The 18,254-nt window shown below is 44.6% G+C and overlaps 1 protein-coding gene across 1 annotated transcript in view; it reads left to right on the forward strand.

Annotated features, from left to right (window-relative positions):
• The first annotated feature begins 291 nt into the window (after positions 1-291).
• LOC124619248 (influenza virus NS1A-binding protein homolog) overlaps positions 292-18,254 on the forward strand; it is a 112,306-nt gene continuing 94,343 nt past the window's right edge. Inside the window, exon 1 of the mRNA XM_047145502.1 lies at positions 292-402. Coding sequence (XP_047001458.1) covers positions 381-402 — 22 coding nt within the window. The 5' untranslated portion in view covers positions 292-380. The remainder of the gene's footprint in view (positions 403-18,254) is intronic.

Raw genomic sequence — 18,254 nt, forward strand, 5'->3', positions numbered from 1 at the left:
CAACTTCCCATCACGCAATAAAATACTTCCCCGTTTAAGAGCGCGATACTGCAGTGTCCTGTTATAATAACTAGCGATTTTTCCAGAGAGCTCGCGACACGACATTGCTTAAAGTCAATTGATTACCGCACGATGCCAACGGCGTCTATAATGCGGAGCGCTCTAGCCTTCCAACTCTTGATCGGTAATTGAGGTCCCCGTTAAGCCGCGCCAAGTTAGGCGCACTGTGCATCCGCTGCCAGCGCCACTGGCGGCAACCCGCTGTAGCTCTGCTGTGTAGCCTCGCGCGGCGGAATCCTAGGCGGCAGTTGTTTCTTGAACGCACGCCGTTTACGTTGTTGCTGCGCGGCTACCAGCACGGAGCCAGTTTCTGGGACACCATGCGCCCCACGGAAAGTGGACGTAAGTAGATTGTATCAAATAATTTTCACAGTGCTTATTTATCGTGTCTGCTTATATTGTATTTCGAAGTGCTGCTGGAGGCACGGGTCTTCCGTTCCAGAATTTTCTTAGCGCCGGCCGGAAGTCTCGTGTCGTAGCTTCCTGCAACAAACTCGTGCTAAATGCATTAAACTCTCACGTGTTGTTGGGTAGCTTACACTAACTGTTGTCAGTTAGGCGATATATCGTCTGTCGTGCAATAATTGACCAGAACTGCAGCTGTATACTACGGATTTTCGGAAAAGTAATATTATGCATTATGTGATATGAAGTGGTAATGCATTTACGATCTCGTTAACAGATTGGCAGATGAATAGCCAGGCTTGTGTGAATCAATCATGAATTTGATGCATTGCTATTTTGGCACTAATGAGCTATAAACACTTACTTCCTGCATACGCCGGATCCGCGCCACTTTGTAACCGGTTGCAGCTGGAAATTGCTTCTCTTCGAAAGTAGTTACGCGTGACCTGCTCCAAAATGTGATAACAGGTGCCTTTGCCGGCACCACATTTTTCTTGTACTACATATTGATATCTTTTTCAAACCACATGGACGTGCAACACCACTAAAAGTGTTTAATATTTACATTTTTAGTAATACCGCAAAGTACTTTTTGTATATAAATAAAAGGAGCGTTCAGCTTCACGTGGAAGATGCACACGGTTTATATTCATACCTATTGTAGTAAGTTTTAGTACGAGTTTTTAATTGAAAGCTGATGGAAACTCACAAGTCAGCTTTCACCCATGACAGCAGATGCTGTAAATAAACATAGCGCAGGCTGAACAACCTACCTGTTTCACGAAATAAACGAAACTGTGGAGACACGAGTATACATTACAAATACTATCTGTGGAATTTTGTTAAACACTGAAGCAATGTTTCTTCAGAGAATTGACTCCGTTACACTGACTCTGAAAAGATTCCGGAGCATCTGGGTGGGGGAGCCCTGCCTACAAGCGTAACATGTACTGCTTTTCTTTTGTTTTTAAAATTTTTATAGCTACTGCTACTACTTGTCCGTGCGGGAAGCAGAAGAAAGAAGTTAAACAAAATGTCGTACACAGCAATACATTTAGAATTTTTTAGTCTTAATGTAGTGAAATGGTACACCGCCTTTCTTTCCCTTTTTTAGGGAAAACAGTGTTTACGGAAAAGAGAATGTCACGCTCTACGCAAGATATAGGTAAGCCGTTAGAAAAATAATGGCGAACCGTGGAGAAAATGTATATTAGCGACTGTGTTTTGTCGGCTGAGTTACCACACGACGAATTAGTTACTTCTAACAGGTTTTTGCAAACGGAAGAAGGTTTACGTAACTGCGTAAGTTGTACCATACTACTCGCTTATAACTCGGTGCATTGCGAAACGTCTTATCGATAACCTCGAAACCTGTTCTATTACTTTGTCTAGAGCGAACGTGAACGATGTGGCGCTTTTGAGACAGACTTCGTATTCGATATTTGTGCGTCTGCTCACTTACACTATTCCATGGTTTTGCTAAAGCCTATCATTAATCCATCAAATTCAGGGATAGACAGATTGCTTCGTCTTATGTTCTACTTCATGCTGCATTTCAGGTGGCCTCTTATGCCAATACGGCATTACATTTCGCCCTGCCGTTTTTAAATAATTGCGTGCTTGCCTTAAGTTCAGATAGGCTTCCGCCCACTATGATCCCACAGCTTGATGGATAAAAGAATGCGTCCTTGCACATTATCGGTTCGTGATTTTCATGTATGTTCCGCGTCCTTCAGTCGACGAATTCTATGATTGACAGCTCCATCCACATGCTTTTACAATATATATATAATCACTCTGACCACACCGCCGTTGTCAGTGGAACGTGAAACGGAGGAGGGCAAACTTTTCCCTATAGAAACGCGTCTCCGATGCCGGATAAACCGTATTCCGTGTGGAAATAAGAGTAGTTATATTTGAGATAGTCTTCACTGTGTGGGATACACTTAACGGGTAATAGCTTTAGGTCAATTTACGTATCGCGCTTATGGTACGGCGCAGTCGCTCCCATTGAAGGAGCCAAGAACCTCTGTTATGGCCTCTCAAGACAGTTAAAAGGTCTAATGTATAGTGGCATAAAGTTGTGAGTGGGACGAGAGTTAAAGAGCAAGGTGTTTCTTCAGTTAAATATGGAACGTATTAGAACACGGGACTGTCGTTAAAAACCTAACTCAAAAGGGTTTATCCGATTCTAGTGATACTGTTCCTAACGTGTAAAGCACCATTTCTTATGGCCTGGACACTGGGAAGAAAATGCGTAACTCTAGGAATGTGAAGACCTTGGAACTGACCATGTAAAACTAGAGTTCACGTGTGTATGTCAGGCCGGACCTGAAAACGACTAAGCGCGGTAACGGCTAAGACACCATTGTCCGACCTAGACTGCACGTGGTCGTCTCTACGCTCACGCCGCATTGCGGATCTCTCGGAAGTTACCACACTGCAGGAATTACCACTCACGGGACATGGCTGGGTGCCAGATAGTTCATGTGGTAAAAGGTGCCAGCCTGCCACCAGATAGAAGACAAGTCTCCGAAAGTGCAGTTTGTGGGGTGCTACATTGCGTGTTTATATTGGCGCGCAAGCGAAGCACGGCATACTTCGCGTTTCAAATCGGCTGATTTAGATTCGTACACGTTGTTGTTGAACTAGAAACTGGCTGTAGTGTACATTGCTGCACGTTTTACGAATGTACCCCTGAATGTCTTCTACAATCATATACAAGTTGTTCTCATCGTAATTGTGACGTCGTCACAGCTCAAGTCAAGTTGTCTGACTACGGAAACTATTGACACTAGTTTCTCAGCGACAGATCTGAAAGCGTTAGACATGTCTGCATCAAAAACCAGTTTCTTCATACTCGTATAGTTAATAACTTTAAACCCGTTGTAATCATTATAGTGGAAATGTGTACTCTTCCCGAAACTGTTGTATGACTGAAGTTTCTTTTCTCCAGAAAAAATACTGTTAGCAAAGTATAATGGAATCCAAGAAGACATGTGGTTATACCGCGCGCCGAGCGGTTCTAGGCGCTTCAGTCCGGAACCGCGCTGCTGCTATGGTCGCAGGTTCGAATCCTGCCTCGGGCATGGATGTGTGTGCTGTCATTAAGTTAGTTAGGTTTAAGTAGTTCTAAGTCTAGGGGACTGTGACCTCAGATGTTAACTCCCATAGTGCTTAGAGCCATTTGAACCATTTTTATAAAGCGCGTCCCCTATTTTATTGCCATCAGGAGACGAAAAGCAACGATAACGTTCGACTACATTACAGATAAGTCACTGGAATGAACGCCGTTTTTAGCTACAATTGTTTCCCTTAATGTAAAAGAATTATATTACCTGACTTCGTTTCTATATTCCGTTACTACTTCAGTATCAGCGCTATGCTATAAACAGTTTTATGTATTTATTACAATGAATTTGAAGATAATGTTACAGTGTTTGGAATTTTTCTTCCTACGTATGAGGGTAGTTTCATATTTCTAAAGAAAATATTCATTGGAATCAGACACCGGCAAGGAGAGCAATATGTGAGACGAAACTTCCTGGCAGATTAAAACTGTGTGCCGGACCGAGACTCGAACTCAGGACCCATGCCTTTCGTGAGCAAGTGCTCTGTGAGGACGGGTTGGGAGTCGTGCTTGGGTACTTGACGGCCCGGCACACAGTTTTAATCTGCTAGGAAGTTTAATATCAGCGCACACTCCGCTGCAGAGTGAAAATCTCATTCTGGAATATGAGAGACCTACATTTTCGATAATTATGACAGGGCATCACCGATTTTTATTGGCAAGTACACTTTGTGGTCAAGTCTTTAAAACCACGCTAGGCTTATAACTAGTAGCGTGTATGAGCACCTTTTTGCTTCTGTTCGTTCATCGATGGAGAGGGTCTGCGAGACTATGAAGCCCTGAATTTTTAATTATCCCTGAAGCAAGATGAATGTTTGTTACTGGTATTGTAGGTGAATTTATCCGGTGCGAACCACAGTTATAGTTTTCAAAAAAATTACTATTTCAGAATGCGACGGTTAGCAGAATATCTTCAGAGAGATGATTCTAAAATAGTGGAATGTCAAACAGTTATCACGGTAAGGGAGGTTTTTTCCCTTACAAAACAGATCTACTTCTGTAGCATTTCTCGCGAAATTCACAATCACATCAGTGCGCTCAGCTAAGTACCAGAGGTCAGATCCACACTCACCCGTAAGTACCGCTAAATGTACCGAGGCTATCTGTTCCATAAGATCTGCTTTCATTGCACTACAGGCGAATGACAGCATTGTTTGAACTAATCTAGGCGAAGTGCTTCCATTCTTGTAACCACAAAAAATGGAAATGATCGTATGGCATTGTTGGCCTGGAGGCCCCATTCGGGGGGAGTTCGGCCGCCGCATTGAAAGTTCTTTTTAGTTGACGCCACTTCAGTGACTTGTGTTAATGATGATGATGGAAATGATGATGGACACACAACACCCAGTCCCCTGCCGGGAATCGAACGCGGGGCCCCAGCGTGGTATGCGGTAACGCTACGCTACGGAGGCGGACTTAAAACCACCAGTTTCTTGGCGGCAGTACCATCATCATAAAAAATTGACGAGTCTCACTAAATTTGAATATGAGTTGTATGGTAAATAAAGATGTTTTGAAAATTGTCATTACCCTTGGAAATCCTTAGCAATTAATTTCTTATGCTTATCACGACGATGATTGGGTTTATGATTGGTGCCGTCGGACGTTCCCATTTTACAGTAACGTGATTGACAAGGCATCTAGACACATGGCCCACAAAACCCAGACTCCCCCTCTCCCTTCCGAAATATTTCTGTATAAAATGCCCAGACCAGGGCTGCTATCATGTATGCCCCGTTCTCTCCCAGGGATTAGTATAAAAAAAGATAAAAAAAATCTAGTGACCCACGGGGGTGTGGACTAGGTCCCATTATTTTCTTAGGGCGGACGCTTTCGCCGTGGAGCCTGTGGAGGTATAAAATTATTCTCCTTTCGCTGCAGTATAAAAGGTCTCTCAAGATCAGCATATCGAAAGTGTCAACAGGTCATGACGCCATGGTAAATACCATGGGGGCGCTGAAGGAGATGAAACATACTAGTCATGAAATTCATCTGCTCATATCCCCTCCATGATTTGCAAGCCATCCATTAACGTGCCCAACAACTTTGCGTACATTGTCTACTGAAGGATTCGGAGGGATATAAAAGCGAGTGGGAATTCGGGACAGCGAACTGAAGCATTCTGACGCCAACAAGACGTGTGTAATGTAGACAGTAGCAAACTTTCAAGATCGTATTACGTTCAGTGACCTGACTGTTAAGGCAAGAAGAGTTTGGATGTGTGAAGTAACAACCTGTGGTCAGTGGCCCTTCCCAGCTACTCACAGAGTGTAGCCCCAGTAACACACCCCCAGATGGGGCAAGTTTTCCAGAAGGGTACACACCAATAGACCATGTTCGTGGTGCTCGAATATGTCAGTACTTCATATATTTGAAGACTGCATCCACTTTGCTGATCATAAGACAATGCTAATGTTCTGTGTGGATTTTTGTCACGCATTTTGGATGATAACGCTTAGTGTCTCTGAATCGCCTGCTAAACTTCAGTTTCTTATCAATTTCTCCCAAACGCGATGGCAAGGAACAACTTGTAAATACGTCAAGATTGGTGTAGCTGCTACGGATTACTCATTTTTAGTATTATAGTCTGTTATTTTGACTCGTTTTTTATTGTGCGAGGTGGCGCAATGGTATAGAAATGCATTCCAGAGGAATGCCGTCTGACTAAACGTGTCCTGTGGCTTTCTGAAATCGCTTAAGGCAAATGCTGAGATGGTTGCTTTGAAGAAGACACAGTTTCCTTAGCCAACCTTTTCCAGTGTGCTCCATCTGTTACCGTCGTTTACGAGATGTTTGACCTTACTCTTAAATATTTGAAAATTTTCTTAGTGTACGACCGCTAACGACCTCGTTGTGTGTCCTAGGAACGGATAAAAACAACCACTTCTTCCTGTTGACCTGTTCTGACAGAAAAGCACCACTGTTGCTGAACATTTGTGCCTGTCTTTACACAAACCGTGGGTTGTGTTAGTCAGACACATCGCTCAGTGGAGACTTCGCTTTATAGTATATAGACACAGGATGATGCAGGTAGGGTTGCCTTTGTCCCCATCCAGTGCTGACAGGCTGATATTTTTTATGTAACTACTTCTGGGAAAACCTGTCTTCTGCAGTATGGTTACAAGCGTGTAACAACGAACTGGAGGAGTTGTAACTGCCTTCCTCGCGCCACGGGGCGTTAATGGACAGGCCACGGAGTCAATAGCTTTCTTTAAACCGCGCCGCTGGACCACTGCCAGATCTGCGCACGCTACTGGAGCGGAAAGTTCCGACAAAAGCCTTTTGTCCACTACTGCGTCATTTCGCTTTGAGGTGGAACTTGCATCCTTGTGATGAAATTCCAGTTATCACCACCAACGAATCGTTCGTCTTTCCAGCAAGCAGAGCCTTTTCTAATTGATTCTCTTCGTCCAAAAGTCGTGGTTCATTGTTTTATTCGCACTAGTGCATCGTTCAGTAGCTTTGATGATACATTCCTCTTAAGCATCAAAACGTTTTCCTCTCTCAAAGCTTACATTTTCAGTTTTTGTCTTGTTCATACAGTCATGGCCGAGCGATTCTTGTCGCTTCAGTCCGGAACCGCACTGCTGCTCCGGTCGCAGGTTCGAATCCTGCCTCGGGCATGGATGTGTGTGATGTCCTTAGGTTTGTTAGGTTTAAGTAGTTCTAAGTTCTAGGGGACTGATAACCTCAGATGTTAAGTCCCATAGTGCTTAGAGCCATTTGAACCATTTCATACAGTCCAATACAAGGTGAATAATGATGGTCAAGACTAACGATTTTTACAGTAAGCGATTAGTTGGAAGACAGAACATTCGCCAGTGGATTAAACTTATTACGATTATCGGGGCCGACCTCGGGGAAGACCAGTATGGATTCCGTAGAAATGTAGGAAAACGACTTGCTGTAGAGGATAGGTTAAGAAAGGGAATACCTACGTTTATAGCATTTGTAGACTTCGAGAAAGATTATGACAATCTTGATTGGAATACTCTTTCAAATTCTGAAGGCGGCAGGGGTAAAATACAGGGAGCGAAAGGCTATTTACAGTTTGCCTAGAAACCAGACGATACTTGTAAGAGTCGAGGGGCATGAAATGGAAGCGGTGGTTGAGAAGGGAATAAGACAGGGTTGTAGCCTATCACCGATGTTATTCAGTCTGTATATTGAGCAAGGAGTAGAGGAAACAAAAGATAATTTAAAGTAGGAATTAAAATCCAGGGAGAAGAAATAAAAACCTTGAGGTTTTCCGATGACATTGTAATTCCGTCAGACAGCAAAGGACGTGGAAGAACAGATGAACGAAATGGACAGTGCCTTGAAATGATATGAGGTGAACATCAACAAAAACAAAACGGGGATAATGGAATTTAGTCGAATTAAATGCGATGCTGAGGGAATTAGATTAGGAAATGAGAGATTTGAAATAGATGAGTTTTGCTATTTGGGCAGCAAAATGACTGATGATGGTCGAAGTAGAGAGGATACAAGCGGTAGACTGGCGATGGCAAGGAAAGCGTTTCTGCAGGAGAAATTTGTTAACATGTTTTATAGATTTGTCAGAAAGTCTCTTCTAAATCTATTTCTATGGAGTGTGACCATATATGGAAGTGGAACATGGACGATAAACAGATTAGACAAGAAGAGAAATGTGGTGCTACAGAAGAATGCTGAAGATTAGATGGGTAGATCACGTAACTAATGAGGAAGTTCTAAATAGGATTGGAGAGAAGAGAAATTTGTACAACCTGACCAAAAGAAGGGATCGGTTGGTAGGACACGTTCTGAGGCATCCAGGGGATCACCAATCTGAAGGGAAGGGAGGGGGTAAAAATCACAGAGGTAGACCTAGAGATGAATACAGTAAGCAGATTCAGTAAGATGTAGGTTGCAGTAGTTGGTCAGAGATGAAGAGGCTTTCACGGGGTAGAGATGGCACGGAGAACTGCATCAGACCAGACTTTGCGCTGAAGACCACAAAAGCACGAGTGTCAAAGAGGTATCTTCTTCCTTCCAGGAGTTAGCAGTACCCTGCACTTAGCTCACTTGAAGCTAAGCGCAGGCTATTGAGAACTCTACAGAGAAAGTGTTGTAATTTTTATGTTGTATTCACCAAATACACGAGGCGTCAAACACGAATGTGACAGGAAGAGAACACCTCCACCAAAGAAAGTAGTTGCTGTTATTGAGGTGGATTGCTCGTTGGCAGCAACTGTACAGGCTCATCGCAGGGCCAAAGAGGTTTATGCACACTACTGCGTAGTTGATTGCAACAATTTACAGTAATTTATCAGTATAAAGCATAGATTGCGTTACTTGTGTGAAGAGGATGCGTGAGAACGTTGTTCTGCCTGCAGCTCGTGGTTAGTGCTGCTGCCTCTAGATTTGGGGCGGTGGGCGAGGGGTCTCGAATTCGATTTCTGGTCGGGTGGGAGATTTTATCCGCTCGGGGACTGGATGATGTTTCCGTCGACATCGTTTCATCGTCATCGACTCCCAAGTCGCCGAAGTGGCATCATATAGACTTACACAAGACTGCCGAACTTCCCCAGATGCCGTCTCTCCCGGCCAACAGTGCAATACGATTATTTCATTTCAGTGTTGTGCAGAGTTCACTTGTGCTGATCTATATTCGAACGCTGATTTAGTTCTGAATCCAGTTAACGACGACTAGTATAACTAGTAGAATGTCCAGTTGCGCTCTTCTGAGCGGTGACTAAGATAGTTTTGATGCTGTCGTGGAGCACAGTTGCTGCCATCGAACTGCTGACACACTCTAAAGTGGAGTCGTGAGTCTGCTTATAACCGCGTTTGGTGAATGGATGCCTACCTGAAGATCGTTTGTATGACGTATGGCGGAAATATAACAATCCTCTTTAGTATGTGGCATAACTACGTGGTCCAATCACATTAACGTGAACACCGCCTATGTTAGACGTCAACGTGTAATAATTACTCTGATAGCAGGTGGCAGTACTAGCATTGAAGGTGTGTAAAGCGTGTCGGGAAGACGCGGAAAACAGTGCAGTCCTGGTCGTAATGCAGAAACGGAACGATTTATATAACGTCAAATAGGGCGTTATCATTGGCTTTCTGAACATTGATGGAAGCATTTCCGAAATGGCTATGTTTAGACTGTTCGCGTTCGCGTGCTGCTGTGATGGAAGTTTACCGTACATGGCGAACTCATGGTATCTGAAACCGACGCCGAGACATCTGTGGTAAATAAATAATAAATGTCGTGTGACTAGGGCCTCCCGTCGGCTAGACCGTTCGCTGGGTGCAAGTCTTTCGATTTGACGCCACTTCGGCGACTTGCGCGTCGATAGGGACCAAATGATGATGATTAGGACAACATGACACCCAATCCATGGTCGGAGAAAATCTCCGACCCAGCCGGGAATCGAACCCGGGCCCTTAGGATTGACGTGCTGTCGCGCCGACCATTTTTTTAAAAATCTTATTTTGTTCGTTTTCTTTCGTTGAATCTGCTCGTGGTGGCCGTCGCAAGACCCCCGTCTCAGTTCGTCAGTGATCCATTAACTCAGTTTTTTTATTACAGAGAGCAGATAACCCTCTGACCGAACACGCTGAGTTACCGTGCCGGCGTCCACTCAGCTACAGGGAGCGTACACAGCTATGGTGTACCACGGGCTGTAGTTACAGGGAGAATGGCTGTGGTGTTGCGTACGTTCGAATAGAGATGCAACTGTTGAGCAACTTATCGGTCGGGTGAACCAAGGGGCTACCAACATTGTCTTCTCAACGACCGTTCATTGTACATTGCTACATATGGGCCACTGCACTCACGCTCACTGCTGTTCATTGACGACGAAGGCTGGAATTTGCCGCAACTGGACGTCCACTGAAAGGCGGCAAAAGATTTTTTTCTGATGAGTCGCGTTTTATGCTCCAGTGTGAAAAGTCTGAAAGCAAATACCTTGAAACAATCGTCGGCTGGGCCCAGGGTGGAGTGCATACTCTGGTTGATATAGTCATTCTAGAAGGCACCGTGGATGAACACAAGACATCTACCAGGAGGACAATGCAACGTGTCACAGCTTACAATGTGCGTGTGCAGATTGAAGAGCGCCAGGATGAGTTTACCGTACCCAGACTCCCTGGATTTAAACCCAATCGAGAATCTGTGGGACCATGTCGGTCGGACTGTTGGTGCCACGGATCCTCAACCTTGAAACCTAGCGCAGTTGGACACATCACTGGTGTGGGTATCGCTCCCTCGTCCATGTCATTTCCTTCCAGAACATCACTGACTCTCTTCCGACATGCAACGTTCGCGCTGCAGAAGGTATTTATTCAGGCTTTCGATAGGTTGTCACATCAGTTGTGACTGGACGGTGTATGTTGCGCCTCTGGAGGCTGGACTTGACATGTGGCGCCATCTTTTTATGGCTGTCTCGTATCTCTGGAAGGACACAGCATTCACGAAAGAAGCTGGCTCACTCATTATGAAAAAAACCGCTCGAAGATGCTTGATCTCTTATAGTACTTCAACGTATGCATCCATGTCTCCCCCGTTGTCAATTTATTATTCACATAAAGAAGTAAAGTTGTCTTCATTCCGAAGGTTGCCTCTATCAGGTATGGTCCTATCGGTCGTGGTATGCCCCTGCCTTCCTCGGGTGTGTGAGCTGACTTAGCCAGCAGTCGTAGGGGACCACTGTTAAACGATCATTATGCAGCCTGGAGTTTTCCTTATTAACAAATATTGTTATCCATGAATGAAATGGTGACATAAAGATCTAAGACTGAACGGGGCATCGAACTACAGACCTATGTGTCTGTAGTGTGGCGCTTAAAAACTGAGCCACACTTGTGAAATTAGAAAATCCATTGCCACGATTCATAGCCGTAGCGATTCATAGGTGCTAAACATACGATGAAGCCACAAAATATTAACTCGTGATCCAGTATAAAGCCATTCTTTTCATATACCCACACCATTGCGACCATTTGGGCTCTTTTCTTTTTATGATATTTTTTACTTGTTCGTTATTTATCCTCATATTTGACTTTATTCTTCATGATTATCTGAAGGTAGGAGCAGAGGGATTAAGTAGATTTCATTTGACTTTGGCCGACAGATTGCTTCTGCAGTTAGTGTTCACTGCTTTTGTTCCACATCTCCATCGTGGGACAAGGTTAACTTTTTATAAATGTTCAAATGTGTGTGAATTCCTAAGGGGCCAAACTGCTGAGGTCATCAGTCCCTAGACTTACACTCTACTTAAACTAACTTATGCTAAGAAAACACACGCACACACGCCCGAGGGAGGACTCGAACCTCCCGGCGGGAGGGGCCGCGCAGTCTATGACATAGTGCCTCAAACCGGGCGGTTAACTTTTTATAGCGTTTACCTTGAATGTAGTGAAAAGTGCTTACCATAGAAACAGACGAACAGTGGTAGAATTTGTAATCTGCCTCTAGTCTAATTCAAGTTACGATACGTAGAAGTAACGCTCTCAGAAAATAATTATCCAGACAATAATGTCTTAATTTCCAACTTTAAAGTCTGTTTCAGTATTTCTACTTACTACAGAGCCAACTGACTTCTTCCAATTAATCATCAGTTAGAGATGAATTACTTAAATAGATAGGGTTACAAATTTTCTTAGTGTCTGTCATTTTATACAATATTAAATGCATAGCTCAGTGTTCTACATCTACATCTATACTCCGCGAGCCACCTTACGGTGTGTGGCGGAGGGTACTTATTGTACCACTATCTGATCCCCCCTTCCCTGTTCCATTCACGAATTGTGCGTGGGAAGAACGACTGCTTGTAAGTCTCCGTATTTGCTCTAATTTCTCGGATCTTTTCGTTGTGATCATTACGCGAGATATATGTGGGCGGTAGTAATATGTTGCCCATCTCTTCCCGGAATGTGCTCTCTCGTAATTTCGATAATAAACCTCTCCGTATTGCGTAACGCCTTTCTTGAAGTGTCCGCCACTGGAGCTTGTTCAGCATCTCCGTAACGCTCTCGCGCTGACTAAATGTCCCCATGACGAATCGCGCTGCTTTTCGCTGGATCATGTCTATCTCTTCTATTAATCCAACCTGGTAAGGGTCCCATACCGATGAGCAATACTCAAGAATCGGACGAACAAGCGTTTTGTAAGCTACTTCTTTCGTCGATGAGTCACATTTTCTTAGAATTCTTCCTATGAATCTCAACCTGGCGCCTGCTTTTCCCACTATTTGTTTTATGTGATCATTCCACTTCAGATCGCTCCGGATAGTAACTCCTAAGTATTTTACGGTCGTTACCGCATCCAATGATTTACCACCTATGGCATAATCGTACTGGAATGGATTTCTGTCCCTATGTATGCGCATTATATTACATTTATCTACGTTTAGGGAAAGCTGCCAGCTGTCGCACCATGCATTAATCCTCTGCAGGTCCTCCTGGAGTACGTACGAGTCTTCTGATGTTGCTACTTTCTTGTAGACAACCGTGTCATCTGCAAATAGCCTCACGGAGCTACCGATGTTGTCAACTAAGTCATTTATGTATATTGTAAACAATAAAGGTCCTATCACGCTTCCCTGCGGTACTCCCGAAATTACCTCTACATCTGCAGATTTTGAACCGTTAAGAATAACATGTTGTGTTCTTTCTTCTAGGAAATCCTGAATCCAATCACAAACCTGGTCCGATATTCCGTAAGCTCGTATTTTTTTCACTAAGCGTAAGTGCGGAACCGTATCAAATGCCTTCCTGAAGTCCAGGAATACGGCATCAATCTGCTCGCCAGTGTCTACGGCACTGTGAATTTCTTGGGCAAATAGGGCGAGCTGAGTTTCACATGATCTCTGTTTGCGGAATCCATGTTGGTTATGATGAAGGAGATTTGTATTATCTAAGAACGTCATAATACGAGAACACAAAACATGTTCCATTATTCTACAACATATTGACGTAAGCGAAATAGGCCTATAATTATTCGCATCTGATTTATGACCCTTCTTGAAAATGGGAACGACCTGCGCTTTCTTCCAGTCGCTAGGTACTTTACGTTCTTCCAGCGATCTACGATAAATTGCTGATAGAAAGGGGGCAAGTTCTTTAGCATAATCACTGTAGAATCTTAAGGGTATCTCGTCTGGTCCGGATGCTTTTCCGCTACTAAGTGATAGCAGTTGTTTTTCAATTCCGATATCGTTTATTTCAATATTTTCCATTTTGGCGTCCGTGCGACGGCTGAAGTCAGGGACCGTGTTACGATTTTCCGCAGTGAAACAGTTTCGGAACACTGAATTCAGTATTTCTGCCTTTCTTCGGTCGTCCTCTGTTTCGGTGCCATCGTGGTCAACGAGTGACTGAATAGGGGATTTAGATCCGCTTACCGATTTTACATATGACCAAAACTTTTTAGGGTTCTTGTTTAGATTGTTTGCCAATGTTTTATGTTCGAATTCGTTGAATGCTTCTCTCATTGCTCTCTTTACGCTCTTTTTCGCTTCGTTCAGCTTTTCCTTATCAGCTATGATTCGACTACTCTTAAACCTATGATGAAGCTTTCTTTGTTTCCGTAGTACCTTTCGTACATGATTGTTATACCACGGTGGATCTTTCCCCTCGCTTTGGACCTTAGTCGGTACGAACTTATCTAAGGCGTACTGGACGATGTTTCTGAATTTTTTCCATTTTTGTTCCACATCCTCTTCCTCAGAAATGAACGTTTGATGGTGGTCACTCAGATATTCTGCGATTTGTGCCCTATCACTCTTGTTAAGCAAATATATTTTCCTTCCTTTCTTGGCATTTCTTATTACACTTGTAGTCATTGATGCAACCACTGACTTGTGATCACTGATACCCTCTTCTACATTCACGGAGTCGAAAAGTTCCGGTCTATTTGTTGCTATGAGGTCTAAAACGTTAGCTTCACGAGTTGGTTCTCTAACTATCTGCTCGAAGTAATTCTCGGACAAGGCAGTCAGGATAATGTCACAAGAGTCTCTGTCCCTGGCTCCAGTTCTGATTGTGTGACTATCCCATTCTATACCTGGTAGATTGAAGTCTCCCCCTATTACAATAGTATGATCACGAAACTTCTTCACGACGTTCTGCAGGTTCTCTCTGAGGCGCTCAACTACTACGGTTGCTGATGCAGGTGGTCTATAGAAGCATCCGACTATCATATCTGACCCACCTTTGATACTTAACTTAACCCAGATTATTTCGCATTCGCTAATAACTTCACTGGATATTATTGAATTCTTTACTGCTATAAATACTCCTCCACCATTGGCGTTTATCCTATCCTTGCGGTATATATTCCATTCTGTGTCTAGAATTTCGTTACTGTTCACTTCCGGTTTTAACCAACTTTCCGTTCCTAATACTATATGAGCACTATTTCCTTCAATAAGAGATACTAATTCAGGAACCTTGCCCTGGATACTCCTGCAGTTTACCAATATTACGTTAACTTTTCCTGTTTTTGGTCTCTGAGGACGGACGTTCTTTATCAACGATGATAATGTCCTCTCTGGTAAGCCGTCAGGTATTTTATCGTTTCGCCCAAGGGGGGGTCCCTCTAACCTAAAAAACCCCCGTGTGCACGCCACACGTACTCTGCTACCCTAGTAGCTGCTTCCGGTGTGTAGTGCACGCCTGACCTGTCTAGGGGGGCCCTACAGTTCTCCACCCAATAACGGAGGTCGATGAATTTGCAACCATTATAGTCGCAGAGTCGTCTGAGCCTCTGGTTTAGACCCTCCACACGGCTCCAAACCAGAGGACCGCGATCGACTCTGGGCACTATGCTGCAGATATTAAGCTCAGCTTGCACTCCGCGTGCGATGCTGGTTGTCTTCACCAAATCAGCCAGCCGCCGGAAGGAACCAAGGATGGCCTCAGAACCCAAGCGGCAGGCGTCATTCGTTCCGACATGTGCTACTATCTGCAGCCGGTCACACCCAGTGCGTTCAATAGCTGCCGGAAGGGCCTCCTCCACATTACGGACGAGACCCCCCGGCAAGCACACCGAGTGCACACTGGCATTCTTCCCCGACCTACCCGCTATTTTCCTGAGGGGCTCCATAACCCGCCTAACGTTGGAGCTCCCTATAACTAATAGGCCCGCCCTCTGTGACTGTCGGGGCCTTGCCGGAGAATCGGCCACTGGCCCAACAGGCGAGGCATCCTGTGGTGGCTCGGAAACGATGTCATCACCACTAGGAAGCACCCCGTACCTGTTGGAAAGGGGTAAGGCAGCTGCCACGCGGCCAGATCCCACCTTTGCCTTTCGGCCAGGCACGCGCGAGCCCACCACTGTCCGCCATTCACCCTGGAGTGATGGCTGACCGGTAAGATGCTCACTGCCGGAAGACGCAGCGACATCAGGGGTTCCATGTGATTCCAAGGCCACCGAAGTAGGCATAGGTCTCACCACAGTTGCCCCAACGCCACTACGAGCCGACGCCTGCGCCTCGAGCTCGATGAGCCTAACAGACAAAGCCTCCACCTGCCCCCGAAGAGTGGCCAATTCTCCTTGCGTCCGCTCACAACAACCACAGTCCCTACACATGACTATGTTTACCCTACTCTATACGGTGTTTTGTTAGCGCCAGCCGTTAAGGGCATCTCTACCACAGACACTCCCTGAACTCGTTAATTTCTGCTCTTGTTATTTCAATAGGTATAAATGTGCAAAAACACATCGGTTACACGTCATTTATACTCAGAAGAGGTTTCATGCACTCAAAGTAGTAGCCTCAGTACCAAATAAACGTCAATTTAGACCCAGTAGTATACCCCCTTTTGTTTGGTTGCGGTTCATCTTTGAACATCCAAACAATCGACTACTGCTTAGTTGCCCACTCGTTTGAATATCTCAAGAGCTTTAGCCCTTGTTATGATATTGTGTACGTGCTTTGCATTTCACTGCGCGAGTTTTTTAACTCATTTCCATAAGCCAATTTACAAGATCCTATTGTTAGCAAAATTATTTGGAATCTAAGTCTCTCTGTTAAACGTTCAGCCGATACCGAATATACTGTAGTCTAAGCTATGCTTAGAGCAGTCTGTATTACCATGTGACACATGGTGATTCTCCACAATCATCGCAGTTATTTGGAAAAAAAAAGTTTGACCGACCTTCACGGAACTCATTGCTGATGAAAGCACAACGACGAAATTCCACGAACTAATCTCCCCCCCCCCCCCCTCCCAATGCAACATCGACCTTGCCGTGGTGTGGTTTGCGTGCCTCAGTGATAGCAGTACCGTGGGTGCAACGACAACCGAGGGATATCTGTTGAGACGTGTAGTTCCTGAAGAGGGGCAGTAACTTTTTCAGTAGTGCGGGGGCAACAGCCGGGATGATTGTCTGATCTGGCTTTGTAACGTCATCCAACAATGGCCTTGGTGTGCTCTTACTGTCAGTACCTGATATAAACAACTGTTTTTTTCACGAGGGCACGTAGCTCTACTGCATGGTTAAATGAAGGCATTATTCCAGAGGTAAAATAGCGCCCTATTCGAATCTCCGGACTAGGGCTACTCAGAACGCGGTCGTCTTCAGGAAAAACAAAACTGGCAATCTATTCTGAAATGGAGAGGCTGGCACTGCATCAGACCAGTCTTCGGAGTGAAGACCACGGCAAGATCTGTAAACAATGTTTCCTGAGGATTACTGAACGAAGCGATTCGAAGCACTGTTTTTGAGTTAGGGCGGTACGAAAATTATACAAAATCATCCAACAAAAGTATTCGAGATTTTTTGTACAGCACTGTTTCACATAAGTACTAACGTCTCATCTCAGTAGTACAGTACAATGGCCGTGTACGAAAACCTGAAAAGCCGTCCCACGTATACTTTGTGTCTTGGACATCTATGCTGTCGGTGAAAGCTTATCGGCTCAGAGCTGCCATGCCTCTGGCTACGAAGTGTTTCTGGGCCAGCGCCAGAGGGAAGCAGACTGTTAATGCACGGACAGAGAGAGAGAGAGAGAGAGAGAGAGAGAGAGAGAGAGAGAGTCAACTTCTTAGCTTGGGTAGATTTCGCTTCTACGAAGAAAGTAGAAGCTTGTCGCGAGTTTTAGACACTGAAAAGTCGTTATCAGATTGCTAAGTGTTGTACGATATGGTTAGTCTCGTGTCGCCTTCGCTAGATCTTTACTAAAGATAAAGCTTAATTTGTTAGAAAGAAATACCGTTTGTTGTGATGAGCTGGCTTTAATACTCGTAATGCAGCAGCTTTTTCACTACCGCAAACTACCGTGCTACTGCGCAAAAGAGCTAGTAAGGAGCACTAATTAAAGTTCGTACATCGTGGTGGAGGCACTTACTTAACACGGTGCCTGTCATCGACGGCTAAGCAGGTTAGCGCTTTGCCCACCTTTTTAGCCAGTTTTGATTGGCGGTGCACTTCTCCGGTGCGGATCAGCCAATGAGGAGTGAAGCTCTTATCGCTGCCAAGGTCATTCTCAGGGTCGTCCTACCGTGTATAGCGTTGGCCTTGCATGCCTGCAAATCAGGAACCAGTTATCTGCATTGTGAATAGCAAGCGTATCAATTCTAGCCGTGTAATATTTCGAATGTCATATTCACCAGTTAGAGAATTTTACCAACGACACGTCACTGTTACACAAGAAGCTAGGCAAGACACTGGAAGACAATT

Source organism: Schistocerca americana, chromosome 6 (genome assembly GCF_021461395.2).
Source record: "Schistocerca americana isolate TAMUIC-IGC-003095 chromosome 6, iqSchAmer2.1, whole genome shotgun sequence".
NCBI classification, from domain to species: domain Eukaryota; kingdom Metazoa; phylum Arthropoda; class Insecta; order Orthoptera; family Acrididae; genus Schistocerca; species Schistocerca americana.